This window comes from Leptinotarsa decemlineata, unplaced genomic scaffold (genome assembly GCF_025532065.1).
Source record: "Leptinotarsa decemlineata unplaced genomic scaffold, Ldec_3_MD MMD2_tig00000690_RagTag_RagTag, whole genome shotgun sequence".
Lineage (NCBI taxonomy): Eukaryota > Metazoa > Arthropoda > Insecta > Coleoptera > Chrysomelidae > Leptinotarsa > Leptinotarsa decemlineata.
Genome location: NW_027412554.1, coordinates 2,102,241 through 2,118,706, shown reverse-complemented (window position 1 = coordinate 2,118,706; position 16,466 = coordinate 2,102,241). Strand labels below are relative to the sequence as shown.

At 37.1% G+C, this 16,466-nt stretch overlaps 1 protein-coding gene across 4 annotated transcripts in view; it reads right to left on the bottom strand.

The window, feature by feature from the left end:
* Gdap2 (ganglioside induced differentiation associated protein 2) overlaps positions 1-16,466 on the bottom strand; it is a 313,619-nt gene that overhangs the window by 96,635 nt on the left and 200,518 nt on the right. For all 4 annotated transcript variants that reach the window (XM_074174665.1, XM_074174666.1, XM_074174663.1 and 1 more), the window contains exon 8: positions 13,921-14,092. In XM_074174665.1, the coding sequence (XP_074030766.1) occupies positions 13,921-14,092 (172 nt within the window). The remainder of the gene's footprint in view (positions 1-13,920; positions 14,093-16,466) is intronic.

Below are 16,466 nucleotides of genomic sequence, written 5' to 3'. Positions count from 1 at the left end.
ATGTCGAAGAAGGCATTTTTTTCCTGGTCTTGATTGACGAAGATTCTACCGGTGAGAAAGTTATCGCAGCGCATGAAAATTGGGTGTACGAGAATCGATGAAGTCGACGAAGGCCGTTTTTGTCTGGTCTTGATTGGCAAAGATTCTACCGCTGAAAAAGTTATCGTAGTGCTTGAAAATATTGTAGTCGGGTGGCGGGAGGTCTGGAAAGTATAGTGGGTGAGACAGAACTTCGACGATCAAGTTGTTTAATTCCCGGACGGTGACTTGTGGAACGTGCGGAGAAACGTTGTCGTGGAGCAGCATCGGACCTCTTTTGTTGACCAGTGCCGGTTGCCGCTGACGCAATTTTTGGTACATTTCGTCGATTTCCTCACAATAGGCCTCTGCTGTGATGGTTTAGCCCGGTTGAAGAAAGTTATGTGTGTAACACCAGCCGCTGACCACCATATAGTAACTATGTTTCTTTTTGTGGGTTTTCGCCTTTGGGAAGTGCCTGGGTGACTCATAGGTTTCCAACCACCGTCCCAAACGTCTCCTGTTATCGTAAAGTATCCACTATTTATCATACGTAACGATCCGATCCAAAAAAGGTCGTTCTGGTTGGCCAAAAGCAAAGAAGAGCAGATCTCGAGAAGTGAAAATTTCTGTCGATCATTCAAATCCTGGGCCACTCACTTTTTGAGCTTTTTGATCTTTCCAATACGTTTCAGTTTTAAATCATTAAAAAACCGCATGGCAGCGAGCGCCCAGTTTTTATTGCGATCCTGATTGCCCGAATAGAAGCAACACTTACTCAATATATCACAGATGATTCTCCAAGACTTGTTTTGGGGATCATTCTCTATCCTTGACAATCATTACACGATTTTCACAAACATTTTAATTTCTAGACGCGTTTCGCAAACACCGTAGATTCCTCGGGTCGGTAACGGGACAGTCCATTCATATTGTGACCATTCTCGTTTGACTGAAAAGTTCTTGAAATGTGTTGTTATTTCCCATATCCAGAATTATAAAAAAAATTATTCCTAGTTTTCATTTCGGCTCACGCGGTGTCTCCGCAGGAGTCAATAAAAATACGTGTTGTTGTTTATTCAAATTTGTGATGTTTTTCGTTTAAAATTTTCCTGGAAATTTCATTTCCGTGATTTTTTGTCAAAGTGAAATTCCTCTTTCATACCCGTGTGTATCTTTTGCAACCTCGATTAATATCACAAACCTCTAGTTATTTCTCATATCCAGAATTTTTGAAAAAACCAAACTTCTATTTCTCGCTTTTGTTTCGACTCTCGCGGTGTTCAATAGACACTCTCTACAGGACTCAGTAAAAATACGGGTTGTTGTTAATTAAAATTTTGTGATGTTCTATGTTTTAAAGATACTGAGAAAATGAAATGAGGAATCAATTTCCCCTGGTAATTTCATTTCCGTGATTTTTCAACAAAACATTCATATCCTTTTTTCATACCTTCTACAACCTCGATTCGCGCATGCGAAACCATATTTCACCATATTGGTTTTTCAATTTCAAATAAACTACATGTTTGTCTTCGTCATTGCTGTCATTTTCTAAGGCTTTAGCACATTTATAGTCATTCGCAAAAGTGAAAAGTATGTAAAAATGTATTTCTAAATTATGGATGATAAAACGTGTGAGTTTGAAAAAATACAGTATGTGTTATATTGAGCTTCCATTAGAAGTTTGAAATTAAAGAGTGAAGTTATCAAAATATTTCTAATAAGAATTTCGGTAATCAATGCATTTAATTTTTCAGAAATATTTTTCAATATACACGGTATCGAATAGGAGTGTGACGTATCAAAGTTGTGTTCAAAAGTACTTTCGTTCGGAAGTTATGCCAAAAACAATGACAAAAAATTGATCTAATTTTTCCGTTTTCAATGAAAAATCACTCATCAGTTTCATTTTGACCTTTGGGACCATGATCATGCAATTAAGAAGAGATTTTCATCAAGTTTTACCTCTTCGCATGATTCTGACGTCCTAGAACCTGCGAATTTCGTAGAACCAGAACAAACCTAATCAGTCAGTATGGCGTATGTTTAGCAATACAGTTGATCATCACCCGGTTAAAAGTTCTATATTCAGATGATTCAACAATAAGCTTTGCATGGACTGGTTATCAGTTATATTAGGAAACGCTAGTTGGAGTTCCAGAAAATCACATTCGTTTTTGCTACCTCTTGAATATTTACTACAAAGTAAACAAGTGAGGATTTTTCCATCAAAAGATCTACAAACACAAGAAGGGATAGACTGTACGGAATCATGCAATCCAGAGCGGTCAGGAGTATTCATTCTGCTATTTTTTTGCTCACGAAGAGTATTCAACAAGGACCCCAAGAATTCGAAGCAATCCTCTTGTTGTCCCAACGAGTATATGTCTAGTGGACTTCAATATTTAACAAATGAAATATTGTGGTTTTCAACGACTCACCCTGAATGATATCTGTTTTATTGACTTCCATTGACAGAATTAGGATTTTTCAGAAAAGAAAACTCATTTGGCGTTAAAATATTATTTCGTTGTTCTCATTTCTGTTTTTCGAAGTTAAATTTTGCTATAGTGAAATTTTCTTGAGTCCTTCGTTTTTTGTAATAAAGGATATAAAAATTATGCACAAGAGAAAAAAAGAAAAGGTAGGGTACCTGCATCAATTTGCAGTGAATATAATTCACTTAGAAAATTGAAATATTCCTTTGCGAAGGCAGGTACTACATGGATCAATAAGTCCCGAGACTAACCCAGAGATGGCGCTCTTAGTAAACCAGTAACCACGTCTTTCTAGAGTACTAACCTTTGCTTGAAACGTGTCGAAATTTTAAGTCGATCGGACCAGAAACAGCTGAGTTATCGAGGTTAGAGTGAAGTCGTTTTGTAGTTTGTTTAAAAAATGGAAAAACCGAGTTTCGTGTTCTGATAAAACATTGTTTTTTAATGGGTAAAAACACCGTGCAAGCGAAAGAATGTATTGAGAAATGTTACCCGGACTCTTGTCCATCAAAAGCAACGATTTGTCGGTGGTTTGCCGAGTTTAAACGTGGTTGTACCGACACAAATGACGCAGAACGCTCGGGTAGACCTGTGGAAGCTGTTACACCGGAAAATGTGAGTGAAGTGACAAAAATTGTAATGAAAGATCGTAAAGTGAAGCTCCGTGAGATTGCTTAGATGACACAGATATCATATGGAAGTGTATTTACTATCCTTCATGAAAAATTGAGCATGAAAAAGGTTTTTTCTAAGTGGGTGCCGCGATTGCTTTCGATGGAACAAAAACAGCAACGAGTCGATGATTCAGAAAGCTGTTTATCGCTATTCACTCGCAACAAAAAAGATTTATTGCATCGTTACGTGACCATGGACGAAACATGGATACATCACTACACTCCAGAGTCAAAGCGGCAGTCATCTGAGTGGCGCACAGCTGGCGAAAGCCGTCCGAAACGTCCGAAAACGCAGCAGTCAGCTGGCAAAGTGATGGGGTCAGTTTTTTGGGATGCGCATGGCGTGATTTTCATTGACTACCTCGAAAAAGGTAAATCGATCAACAGTGATTATTATATTGACTTACTGGTACGTTTGCAGGAGGAAATCGCAAAAAAACGACCGCACATGCAGAGAAAAAAAATCCTTTTTCACCAAGACAATGCACCTTGCCACAGGTCGATGAAAACAATGGCAAAATTAAACGAATTGGGCTTTGATCTGCTTTCCCACTCCCCATACTCACCAGATTTAGCCCCCAGTGACTACTGGCTCTTTGCTGATCTTAAAAAAAAGCTCCAGGGAAAAAGATTTGGCTCAAATGAGGAGGTCATCGCTGAAACTGAAACTTATTTTGAAGCGAAAGATACATTTTTTTATAAACATGGTATTGAAAAATTGGAAAAGCGTTGGAACCATTGTATCACCCTAAAAGGAGATTATGTTGATGAATAAAAAAAAAATTTGTAAAAAAAATGTTGTTTTCATTGTTAGTCTCGGGACTTATTGATCCATGTGTTACAAAAACACGAATAAACCTGTTTCCGCTGTATAACGCGATTGTAGTTTCCCCTGTTTCGCATTACAAGATCTTTACCTGTACGTTCTAGTGAATGTAATATTCACGAAACAGATTACTCAGATTCGAAATAATATCTTCTTCAGATTATTATTTAAACATCTTGCACTTAACCCATTAAGTCCCACGGCCTTTTTTATTTTAAATCAAATTTCTGAACTGTGGATGAGTTTGAAAACTTTATTATAAACAAAATGATATAAGACAGTAATGTTATAATGTTAACAGAAAGTGAGCTATATATATATATATATATATATATATATATATATATATATATATATATATATATATATATATGTACTTAAATGAGTACACTGGGAACTATGGCAACATAAACGATAAATTATTAAGAATTATAAATTTGGAAGCAATCACGCTCAATACATAAGGTAACTTCACATTTTGCGCAAAACCATCTAGCTCTCATGTGGCACTGCTCAAATCTCAGTTGTTTATCCAATTTATTTGGAAAATGGCCACCTTCTTGGAGTCTTATGCCATCGGGTAGTGATACTGAGGGCCTAGTTCTTGAGAACTCTCCTTTTAGAAACATAACCAGGTAGTGCCGTGCTATATCTCTTTGAAAAGCCAACAGATCCATTTTTTCTTGTGAAACTAGTTTATAAAGCCTCCAAGCGTTAACAACTGACACATTGATCATGTGTGTGAACAGTACCCACCACCATTTCTTTCCTCGAATGTTGATTCGATAGTTATTTACAGATTGGTCCTGCAGATCAACACCACCCATACCATGGTTGTAATTTTGAAAGAGTTTGAGCTATGGAACTTGAACTTTTGATTTTGCTGCTGTCGACCACCGTCTGACTTGTCCGAGCGGCTCCACAGAATCATGATTTGTGGCCATGGTTACTACATTATTATGTAGTAGAATACAGGTTTGTTTGATCTCTAATATGTTGAAAAATGTCATCGTCAAAAATTTTTTCGAATTTTTTTCTACAGGACTGAAATTTTCAAGATCATTCTTCATTATTTCGAGTCGATCTGCATATCCATTTGTTTCTGGCATATCAATTTTAGTAGGTTGTTGTTCCCATTTCGGTTCCGGAACTTTCTTGGCTGGCTTTTTAGTTTTGTTAGATTGGCTTCTAGAGCGCTTCGTCAAAACTGCCAAAGGAACATTGTCTTCGAAATCATATTCTGAATCTGAACCATCTGAATAATTGCTTCCACTATCATTGTCATGAAAATGTAATTCTACTTCTCCGGCTACATCTCTGGGAAGTGTAATTTCTCTTTCCTGTAGTCATCGTCATCATCTTCTTCGTCCGTTTGAGAATCTACATTGGGTGGCAAGACCACAATATCAACAGAATTCTGCGTTTCAGATGTTTCCAAATCATCCAACGCCATATCCAAATGTTTGTAGTTTTTTCTACCATAAAAACTCTTCGTTGATAAAGGTTGAAGTTCATCAGTATCTATTATGCCTATAAAAAAATTGGTCTGAAAATCCCAGTGTATTCAATCAAGTACAGTAGAAATCAAATGGTTTTGCTGTTATGATAAAATACTTGCGTGAGATCAATATAGTATAAAATAGTATTGAATATATAGCACACACTTACCTAAAACCGTCAGCAAGCAGTATAACAATTTTTTATTACAGGACTGCAATCATGCACACGTTGTTGTTGACAAAACAAATTCTTTCCATGTAAACAGGTATACAAAAATCTGCACCATTCAAGAATTGAGCAAAAGATACCTACCACACACCGAGTAGATAGTCGAAATTTATGTATAGATGGCACTAGGGTCATTTTAATGAAGTGTATCCAAATGAGTACATTGGGAATTAATGGGTTAATACATCGAAGAACGATACTTATAGAATAATCAATGAAGTACTAAGATTTTTATAAACTTGACCTAAATCGTAAAATTGGGTTATTTGAATGACTATCATCGAATAGAGCGGTAGCCACTTCGTTTTGTTTTAATTGCTTTTTGTCTACTTACTGATTCAAATCCTATGAATTGACAAATTACCCCAAAAAAAAGTAGGTTCTATCAACATGGTTAGTGATTTATCAGTTTACAATACCGCTGGATATATGAAAATGTACATCAAGAAAAAAATCTGCAGAAAAGATTGAGCTTGCGATATCTGGAGTGGTTTTTTGAACACAAAACAAGTTTCCTGATCTCCTGAATGAATTTTACAATTCTACAAATCGATATTTTATTTCCCAAGGCTTTTCTCATCAAATATTGAATTACTAATCACCATTTTTTGTAGAAAAAATGAAAAATAACGCATACACTAAGATTGCTTCTATTTTTTGAAAAGGGTGTGATTCGAATGTTGTGAAACATTAAAAAAAAATAATACTTACTACAAATAGTCATTTTATTTCAAATTATCAAAACATTCACCTTACCTCACTTTTCTCATCCACGTATAAAAAGCCGATTCAAAAGAAAATCCAATGGGCTTTCGAATTGCTTTTCCGATCTCCTTCTTTTCGGTCATTATTCAACAGCCATGTAGCACAAGAAACGTAATAAAAGAAAAAAAATTGGTTCACCACTACGATTCGTTACAAGAGACAACTGAATATTGACTAATGCATCTGATATTCGAGCCGGTGAAATGCCTTGTGAATACAGTATGGATTTACTACGATTAACCTTAAACCTGATACCAATCGATATACATTTATGTCTCATGGAAGACTAAATGCATCCACGACAAACAATAAGCTGTTCTTAAATTATCTACAATTTTGGATTCAAAGACACTCCTATTGTTAAACTGGGAGACAACGAAATCATGGTACAAGGCGCCATTCAGTAGTTGTTAAGAATATATATTTATATTGAAAGTGGTATACTTAGAAAATATTAGTCAATAGAAAAAAGCTTTTTAGCTTTCACTTTTCCATCTTCGTTCAGAGAATTCTGGGAAAAGCCCAAAAAAAGAAAGAAATTAAGTTAAAAATCAAATTTACAAAGATGTGTAGATCATGCATAGAAGCTACTTTCAGTAACGAACTAAAAAAAAAGGCTAAAGAGAACAAAATCCAGGCTGGTAGGATGTGGTTAAATGGAATCTGAAGTACCAAACATTTCGTCTGATACTGCGGCTGACATCATTCGTGGTACTTGTGATGCACTGTTTGGAAACTTTGGTGACTATTGGAATTTTATCCCAATATCAAACCGTAATTTTTAACACCTCGACACGTTGTTTTTATCACCAAGTGATCATCTTCAAGAGAAAGATTAATTTTCCTCTTGAAGATTATCGCTTGGTGATGACAATACGTGTCGAGGTTGTTAAAAATAACGGTTTGGTGTTGGGATGAAGCTCCAATAATATTCATCATCAGTGGTATGTGCACTGACTACGGGGACGAAAATTATATATCGGTCTCAACAACGATCGAACTACCAACGGGTGGTTGGGGGTGATGGTGGGAACAGTGGCAAGGCCGATGTTTGGGCCAGTGATGGCAGCGATTGCAGGCTGTCAATACAAATGTTCCTCCTGATTATTCCGCACTTTTGCTCTATGATTGGTCCACACTGTTACTAGATCGTTCGGATTGATCCACATTGTTGACAGGTATGCTACTGCTGGGATGTTGATCGAAGTTGTATTCTAGTCGTAGTATGCTAAAGCCGGTTGGGAACCTCTCCTCACAACTCGACCGTAACCTTGAATGATGTCACACGAACTTGAGCCACGTCCCAGGCATATGACCCTGAACAAAAGAGTTGACCTTGATCCTGAGATTCAATCGTTTCCTGGAACGTGGCCTTAAGGTTTGACCGTGAAGATCGCTGACGCCCTTGAGATTCAACCGTGTGCCAGAACGTGGCCTTGAGGTTTGACCTTGAGGATCGTTGACGAACTTGAGCTATTTACACGCAATATGACCTTGAACATGGCGGTTCAACCTCGATATTAAACCTTGATCGATACGTGGCCTTGATGTTTGACCTTGAATTATGTTACACCATATGATCTCGATCTTACCGATTCTATTCTCGACACATGACCGTGAGCTTGTGCTTTGACTTCGAGATATGACTGTTATCGATACGTCACCTCGAACTCCTCCCTCTTTTGATGATGATTTTCTATATAAGATTAGTGTATCACATATTCCTATTCAGTTTAGACTACCTGAAGTATTCGAATAGTTGATAAGAGTGGTGACGACGCAGCAGCGAATATTTACCAGTCCAAGAAGTGAACATGATCGTCACAAAAGTGAACATATTTTATATATTTGAGCCGTAATTTCACTATATTTTTGAATACGAATAATTTAAAATTTCACTTTAAAAAAAATTAATTTTGTTATCTATACTAGTATGAATGTGAGGATGTATGAATGTATGTTTGGTACTCTTTCACACCTAAACGACTCAACGGATTTAGATGAACCTTAACATAAATACGGCTTATACATCAGAATAACATACAAGTTAAAATTAACATAGACGTCCGATCATGGCCACCTAGATGCAATTTTAAAAGTGACTCTGAAAAAATCAAGTAGGCTGAAAAACTTCCGGAAATGTCAGTTACTGATCCAGAATTGTCTCAGAAATCCAAATATGTTACAATATACAGGGTTTTCCATTTAAAAATTCAGAACCGGAGCCATTTCCGCTGAAAACGGAAGTGACCGGAAAGTGAAAAATATGTGAAAACATTCCTCTCCACATATCATTCAACTATACCAAATCTCATTTCAATTCTCCTGATAGTCTAGAAATTATAACTTGTCTAATAGATTCGTTGACACCCGGTATAGGCTTTCTGGGAGAATTTGTAATCAACAAGATGCAATGAATAATGAAAACTGATCATTCATATTTTTGTGGTTCTATTTTTCTCTTCCGTTTAGGAAATGAAATATGTATCAAATAGCTATAGTATTTAGAAAAGTTAACTTAATTTTGTATATACAGGACTTGTAATTTGAGTTGAATTCAATGAAGTTGGGTCTTCTTCCCCCGCTGATTCGTCTCTTCGTGTGGTCGACGTTATGCGTCGGCGGCACGAGGGGGGGTGAATTCGGAGGAGTAGGGGTTCCCTTGACAGTGGTGGCGCTAGACAGAGTGAAGACGCCCAGTTGAAAGGCTTACGGGCTAGGGCAACAAAGGGCTATGGCATTACTCATGTCCCTATGGACATGTCGAAGGATTTGTGATAGAACTTGGGGTTTAGTTTCCAATCAAACCCATTGGATTTATGTGATGACTGTCAGACCAATGATCACTTATGATGCAATTGCCTGGTGGCTGGAGGCTTTACAGAAAACGGACCAGGCGAAGCTTTCTGGCTTACAGAGACAGGCTTGTTTGGCTATCAGTGGTGCCACCAGTACCACACCGTCAGCGGCCATGAAGATCCTTCTAGATCTACTTCCTCTCCACATTTTTCTGGATAGAGAGGCTAGATGGACTGCATAGATTTCATGCCTCCACAACTGTCAACTGCCTTATAAAGTACTGTTCCCGAGTAGAGAGGACTGGATCCCCCGGGAGAAGAAAATATTAAGAGCAGATAGGTGTTGGTTCAGGTGTTTTCAGTCGCAGACCCATGACAGAGATATCAACCTGCCTAGGAATCTATGCGACTGTATTTCAAGTAGAAATTTACGCTATTGAATTGTGTGCGGAGAGATTGGAAGAATCCAACTTCATACACAAGTCAATAAAAATATTCTCGGATGGTCAAGCGGCGTTGGAAGCTCTTGACCCTACCGAGCAACGTCTAAATTAGTAGTAAATTGCCAAAAACGACTCTCCTCGATAGGAAGACTCAACAGATTGGCCATACTGACCTGGAAGGCAATGAGGCTGCTGACTTCTTTGCAAAGGAGGGTGCTGCAAACTGCTTTATTGGATCAGAACCTGTAATTGGCATTGCTTTAGGGTTTGACAAACAAAAATTGAACACCTAGATGGCGAGAAGATTTATGAACTTCTGGCAGTATCTTCCAGGATTGGCTCACTCAAGGCGTTTATTCAACCTTCAAAGCTTGATTCCAAACAGTTGTTGGACTACAGTAGAGATGAACTATGATGTCTAACATTTGAATCATCATTTACAGAGATTCTTACTATCGGAAGACAGTGTGTGTCTCCTCTGTTTAGAAAATGATGGAACAGCAGAGCACTTACTTTGTACCTGAACCGCTGGGGACCGAATCAGGTTTTTAGAGTTCGATAGAGTCGTACTCTTACCATCTAACCTGAAAGACCACTCACCATGCAAACTAATCGGCTTCGTTGAGAAGCTGGGTTCATTTGGTGGAGTGTGAATGGGTGTGAGCCACAATAAACCCCTGCATATTGCGGTGGAGGAACGAATAGACCCACTCACTTTGGACCTGACCTAACGTAACGGGTCATCATAATGATGTGGATTGCTTTTATCTAGCCCAAACATATTCACAAGTCCCGAAACAATTGATACAAGATGATGCAAATTTTATTGTGCTGTTCAAATAATATGCGCGTTATCGAAAAGGATTCCATGCTTTCATATATTCTTGACGTTCTTGAAACAATTGAATCATTTGAGTTCTAAATAGTGTAGACAACTCTTCATTATACACAATCTTGTAGTGAGGGAAAAAAATGATGATGAGACATATATGAGATATGAAATTTAATTAAATCAAGAGTAGTCGCTTAGATCAATCATTACTCGAGAAAATCTATGAGTCAATAATACCACGTTTGAGAGCAGTATTGACCAATACTGGAGCATCTCAAATATATTAATAGATACAGAAAGCAAAGACTGTTATGGCAAGCACCATGAAAGTAAGTGACTTGAAACCGAAATTTGAAGAACTATGGACATTACGATCATGGAAAAAATAGTGTCGAATGACCTTTAATGAAGGATCTTCAAGTCTCTCCAAGCATAACTTCAGATTTAAAATCATCTAAAGTAGTCGATAATGGCGATGACGTGCGAAAACACCTAGGAAAGTTACTATCAGGAAACCCCTCTTATGATACAGAGTTTAGAGGTCACATGAACACTGAAACGAGAAATTGTGTAGTATTGAGTTTTTTCCTAACACCAAACCGTTATTTTAACACTTCAACACGTGTTTCGATCACCAAGTGATCATCTTCAAGAGAAAGATCAAACTTATAGGTCACTTGGTGATTGGAATACGTGTCGAGGTGTTGAAATAACGATTTGGTGTTGAGAAAAAACTCCAGTAATATCCATATATAAATTGTTATTCATGAGAGTGGCACCAGGAAATATCCCCACTTCCGATATGACCACTTATAATGATAAACTCAAATTAACGAAGGCGGCATATGAATACAACAAGAAAAAACAGGTTCTACTATCAATTCATTAGAAGAAATATCGAAAAATAATCCTATCACTAATATTCAATGGAAAGCCACAGCATATATTAGGCATATATTATATGTTCATTGGATTAGACTGGAAGAATAGGTTGATTGCCTTCAATTTGCTCAGTTACTCACAGACGATCTTATAATGCATACCACAATTGATAAATTTGGGCGTAGGAGAGGTGGCATTAGTAATTCAATTGTTGAAAGATCGTGTGATGGATTCACACCACACGGTGATTATGACATTCAGAATGAGCAGTTGCAGAATGTCGAAGAACCTATAGACGGTAAAGACTCCGTCACTAAAGAACATGTTGACGATCACATTAGAGAAACCAAGGAGTTAACTCTAAGAATCCATTACATCAGTGCTTCGTGTCGTCAGAGAATACGTTGATTCAATACACAGTGAATTGCGATCCATCCTAGGCAAAAATAAACACACCTTTTCAGCATTAGCTGATCGAATGAGTTATTTGGAAAAGCCAATTGGCATTATAACTCGTTTAGCTGATACTTTCACTGAGCGAGTTGTGAAAGTCGAACAGTCTGTCTCTAAACCCCCACCTAAACAGTGGAGAACTGAATCCTCAACTTTCGCCACTTCGAAGAGAGAAGTAATATGAGTAATGTAAAATGGCAGGTACATAAGCTGGCGCCACGAAATTTTTATAGTCGATAAATAATGATTAGGGGTTTTTCAGACTTGTGGCAGATGGATCTCATGGAAATGCAACCATAGTGATCAACTGCTTTTCGAAGTATGTGTCAAGACCACTGAAAAATAAAACTGCTGATTCGGTTACTGCAGCTATGGCGATTATGTTGAAAGATGTGAAGCAAGTTCTGAGAAACTAACAAATTGATAATGGTACCGAATTCTATATATAATTCAAAATTATCATCGTTAATGAGGGAACATCATATCAATCATTACTGAACATTCAGCACAAAAAAAGTGCATTTGCGGAACGAGTCATCGGAACTTTGAAAAATTAAGATTTATAGGGAGTTTTCACTGCAAAGCCGTTACAGGTGATTAAATATTATTCCTTAAATCACCAGTCAGTATAACAACAAAGTTCATCGCACCATTGACATGTAGCCTGCAGATGTAAACCCATCCGAAACATTTCTCCGTTTATGCAAAATAAAAGAGGCAGCATGACGAACATGAAAAAGTCAATTCAATATTGGATATGCGGTTCGAATCAGCAAGTATAAAAACGTATTCGCCAAAGGATATACAGCACCAGCAATCCCAGAAGTGGATATTATCATTAGGAGGATAATCATCGACATTTTCACATAATAGCCAACCAATTCTACACATACTGAATGAATTGTTCCAACAATCTACTTTGTAGCTATCGCAGCTTAGACAAAGTTATACTGGTAACTCAAGATTTGCTGCACATTTCACGCAAGCATTTCTAGAAATGCCCATATTGTTACATACGATTCCAGTGAAACATTTGCGGAATTGATGGTGATGATGGTGGCAGCCTACTTCAGGAGTTGAACCATTTGTCGTTCTCGTTGTCGTTGGACTCAGAACTTAGGCTTAATAAAATGAGTAGAAGAACAAACCTTTTCCGAGTTCACTTCAAGGTCGCGCGTCGTTGGTAGACGCCTGGCTGCAATAACTGTTCTATGATCAGGGTTAAAAATAAAATACTGAAATGGCCATTGAAAGTAGGTGTTGGTCATAGAAGGGCAAAAATTGAGAGTTATATGTACTTTTAATGCTACATCATGAAAAAGTAAAAACAAAAAAGTTGTCAAACAATGTTTGGGGTGAACACACTTATCACTTAGGGGTATTAAAAATGAATTAAAACTCATTTTCAGACCTACCGAATGTACATATGAAATTTCACGTAAATTGGTTAGGCCGTTTTTCCGAAGAGTATGGCAACTGACACTGTGACACGAGAATTTCATATATTAGATGTTTTTACATAATAATTGGTAGTTTTCAATGGAATGATTTTGTCAGATATTTTTGAGCGCATTAGATTCAAATAGAATTCTACCATAATACACTGAAATATATTTTCTGAGGGATATGGTATAATAACTTGGGGACGATATTGAAATGCTAAACCATTTAAAATAAACCAGAAAAATAATGATATTTTGTGTATTCAACTGATTTTTTTGACTTGTTAGGTAGAATTTGGAACCTCTGGTGTAACAAGAATCTATTGAAAATACTTTTTCCACACCAGAACGATGTCTCGGTCATCTCTTGATGATGCTAACCTGGCCAACGAAAGTTGCGTAGATATACAGTATTTTTGTTCTGGTATTGCAAAAGTGTTTTGAATAGATTAATTACTGTTTTTGATTGGACTGATGAAGCAAAGTCTAACTACGCGAGTAGTTTTACTTTCCTGAAGTAAAATTGAAAGCAAGTCTAACCGATATTATAAAACTCACCTTTCTTGATGCTGAATTTCCTTAACCATAATGTCGGCCAAAGGATCATTTAGCGATCTTCCTCCCAGAAGTCTTTGCTGATCCAGATCTCCCTGCATCTGGCTGAAGGCATGGTCTCCTACCGTTATCGAAGTTTCCAATTGCACGGAAAGGTCAACTGACTCATCATCGGCTGAAAAATTTAAAGAAAGATGAGCAACAATAACAAAAAAAATATATAAAAGCTACCAATAATTGAGTTGAAAGGCGATATAGCGGTGGAACGAGTGAGTAGAACGAACTACTCACACTAACCGACTACCGTTCCTTCTGGAGCGATCGATAGCGTCATTGTCACGAAGACATCATCTATGGGCCCGACAGAAAACTTAACCCTTGAATATCAAAAATAAATACGTCTTTCCAAGGCGTTTAGTTTCAAAGCCAAGTTTCGACATCGACCGCTGACAAAATTGGTTCTTCTGTCTCTCACTGCAACTTTCACTGCCAGGCAATTACTTGAAAATCAGAACCCAAACAACGCGCTCCAGACAGCGCTGTTACAACGCTCCATAGGTACCGTCAGTGGCGCTAGGCTGAACCAAGAATGTATTGTTACACTCATCTGTCCTCAAAGGACAAGTCTGAGTAAGTGATGACATCTCCCCTTACGAAAACGCCATCTATGGGATCGACAGCGAACTCAATTATCGAATACCAAAGATGAACTAGGCTCCCAGTTGCAAGGCCAAACTTCGACACCGACTGCCAAAAGTGATATAAGACTAAACAAAAATTCATGTGCACTAGCTCAACATTCTATTGAAATTGAATTTGATCAAGCAAAAGAATTATATTCAGAAAAAAATATGTCCAAAAGATTTTTTCACGAAATGGTCCTTATTAACAAAAATCCTAATAATATGAACAAAAAAAGCATACTATGAATATCTGAGTGGAATTTACAATTATTTACTAGACATAGATAAATCTCGGTTATATTCTCAATTCGAAATAATCACACGTTGTATAACAATACATTCGATGAGCATTTATGAAATAGAAATCTTTTCAATAATAATGTCCTTCTTGTCAACATAGTAAGCTTTGAACATGACATTACTAATATTAGAATGACATTATTAACGTCAATGCGCCAATTTTGTGAAATTTTTTCATCAATATTCAATTTTAAATTGTAAAACTCAGATTACTTTTAAGTATTGTCTCTATTCAGAGACGAAAACTTGGCGATTTGTGAAATAGAGTAATGTTTGTTTTTTTAACGTGTTTGACTGAAAGTCCCGTTAGTCTCTACCTTCACACACATAAATGTACTTGGGACAATTCTCAAGCTCTCAAGCTCAATAGCTTGTGTTACGCAATAGCAATGTTACGTACGTAAACAAAAATTAGTAATATAATGGCATCCAGAGAATATAGACCATAAGTAGAGGAATTTGAGAGACATGTCCAACAATTAAGTATACTTAAGTTTATGAAGAAAAGAAAAATGTTTTGAAGCAGTTAATTGATTTGGATATTCAAAACAAAGTGTTCAATTGAATATTATCTCAAACGAGATATCTGCTGTAAAGAATTCAGCCTCAGAGTGTAGAATATGTCTTCACCGATGCTGAAACAAAATTTTGTGCTTATGTCTGCAATAATAATGTTTCGTATGTGAACGTACCACGCAATATGCGTAAAGGCTAGTGATTGTGATTATGGATGTAATAGAACTCGATGGAACGCCATTACATCATCATGACGCCGGACTATATATTTCCACCGAACCACATAGCTGAGTCGCGCTTGAAATATCTACCAGAGAAAATAACGCTGACTTGCTTTCTGCCGAGAATTATTATGCTGACTTGCTTTTTGCCGTGATCTTTCATAGCGTAGATTACCTCATAGATATGTTTGTTTGAAGGTGATTGACAATGTTTCATGATGAATTTCACTAGTTCGGACTTCCATTGTCTACTATATAAAATGATTTGAAATCCCTCAAACAACTAAAAAAGAATAATTAAGAATGAATAGCTGAAAATAATAATTATATTAAGCAAATATAAACCTGAAATGAAATAATAGTGAAATAAACTACAAGTAAAAATATAACAATTGAATAAATAAAAATAAAGGAATGAAAAAAGAAAATAATAAAAAGTGTAGAGATTCCAAGTCACGTTAGTTCACGACGTTTCGATTGTTAGTATCTACACTCTTCTTCGGGTGATGACTAGACTGATTCCTCCGAGAGATGACTATAGGTCGTTGAAATACTTTCACTTATCCCTGCTTTCCATTTTCCGCTTCACTGGTTCCGTGGGAGATGACCGTTTTGGCGGGAGTTGGCCATTTTTCGTTTGATGATGGGTTTCCATATGTTGTGTATTTCTACGCTGGCCTGGCTGAATACGTTGTTGGACAACATGTATGCGGCTTCCTTGAATTTTCTCCTAAACCAATGTTCCTCTCTGTGCAAGATCTCAGCTTGGGACCACTCGATGTTGTGTTGATGGGTCCAAACATGGTCTGCTATTCCTGATTTGCTGGTT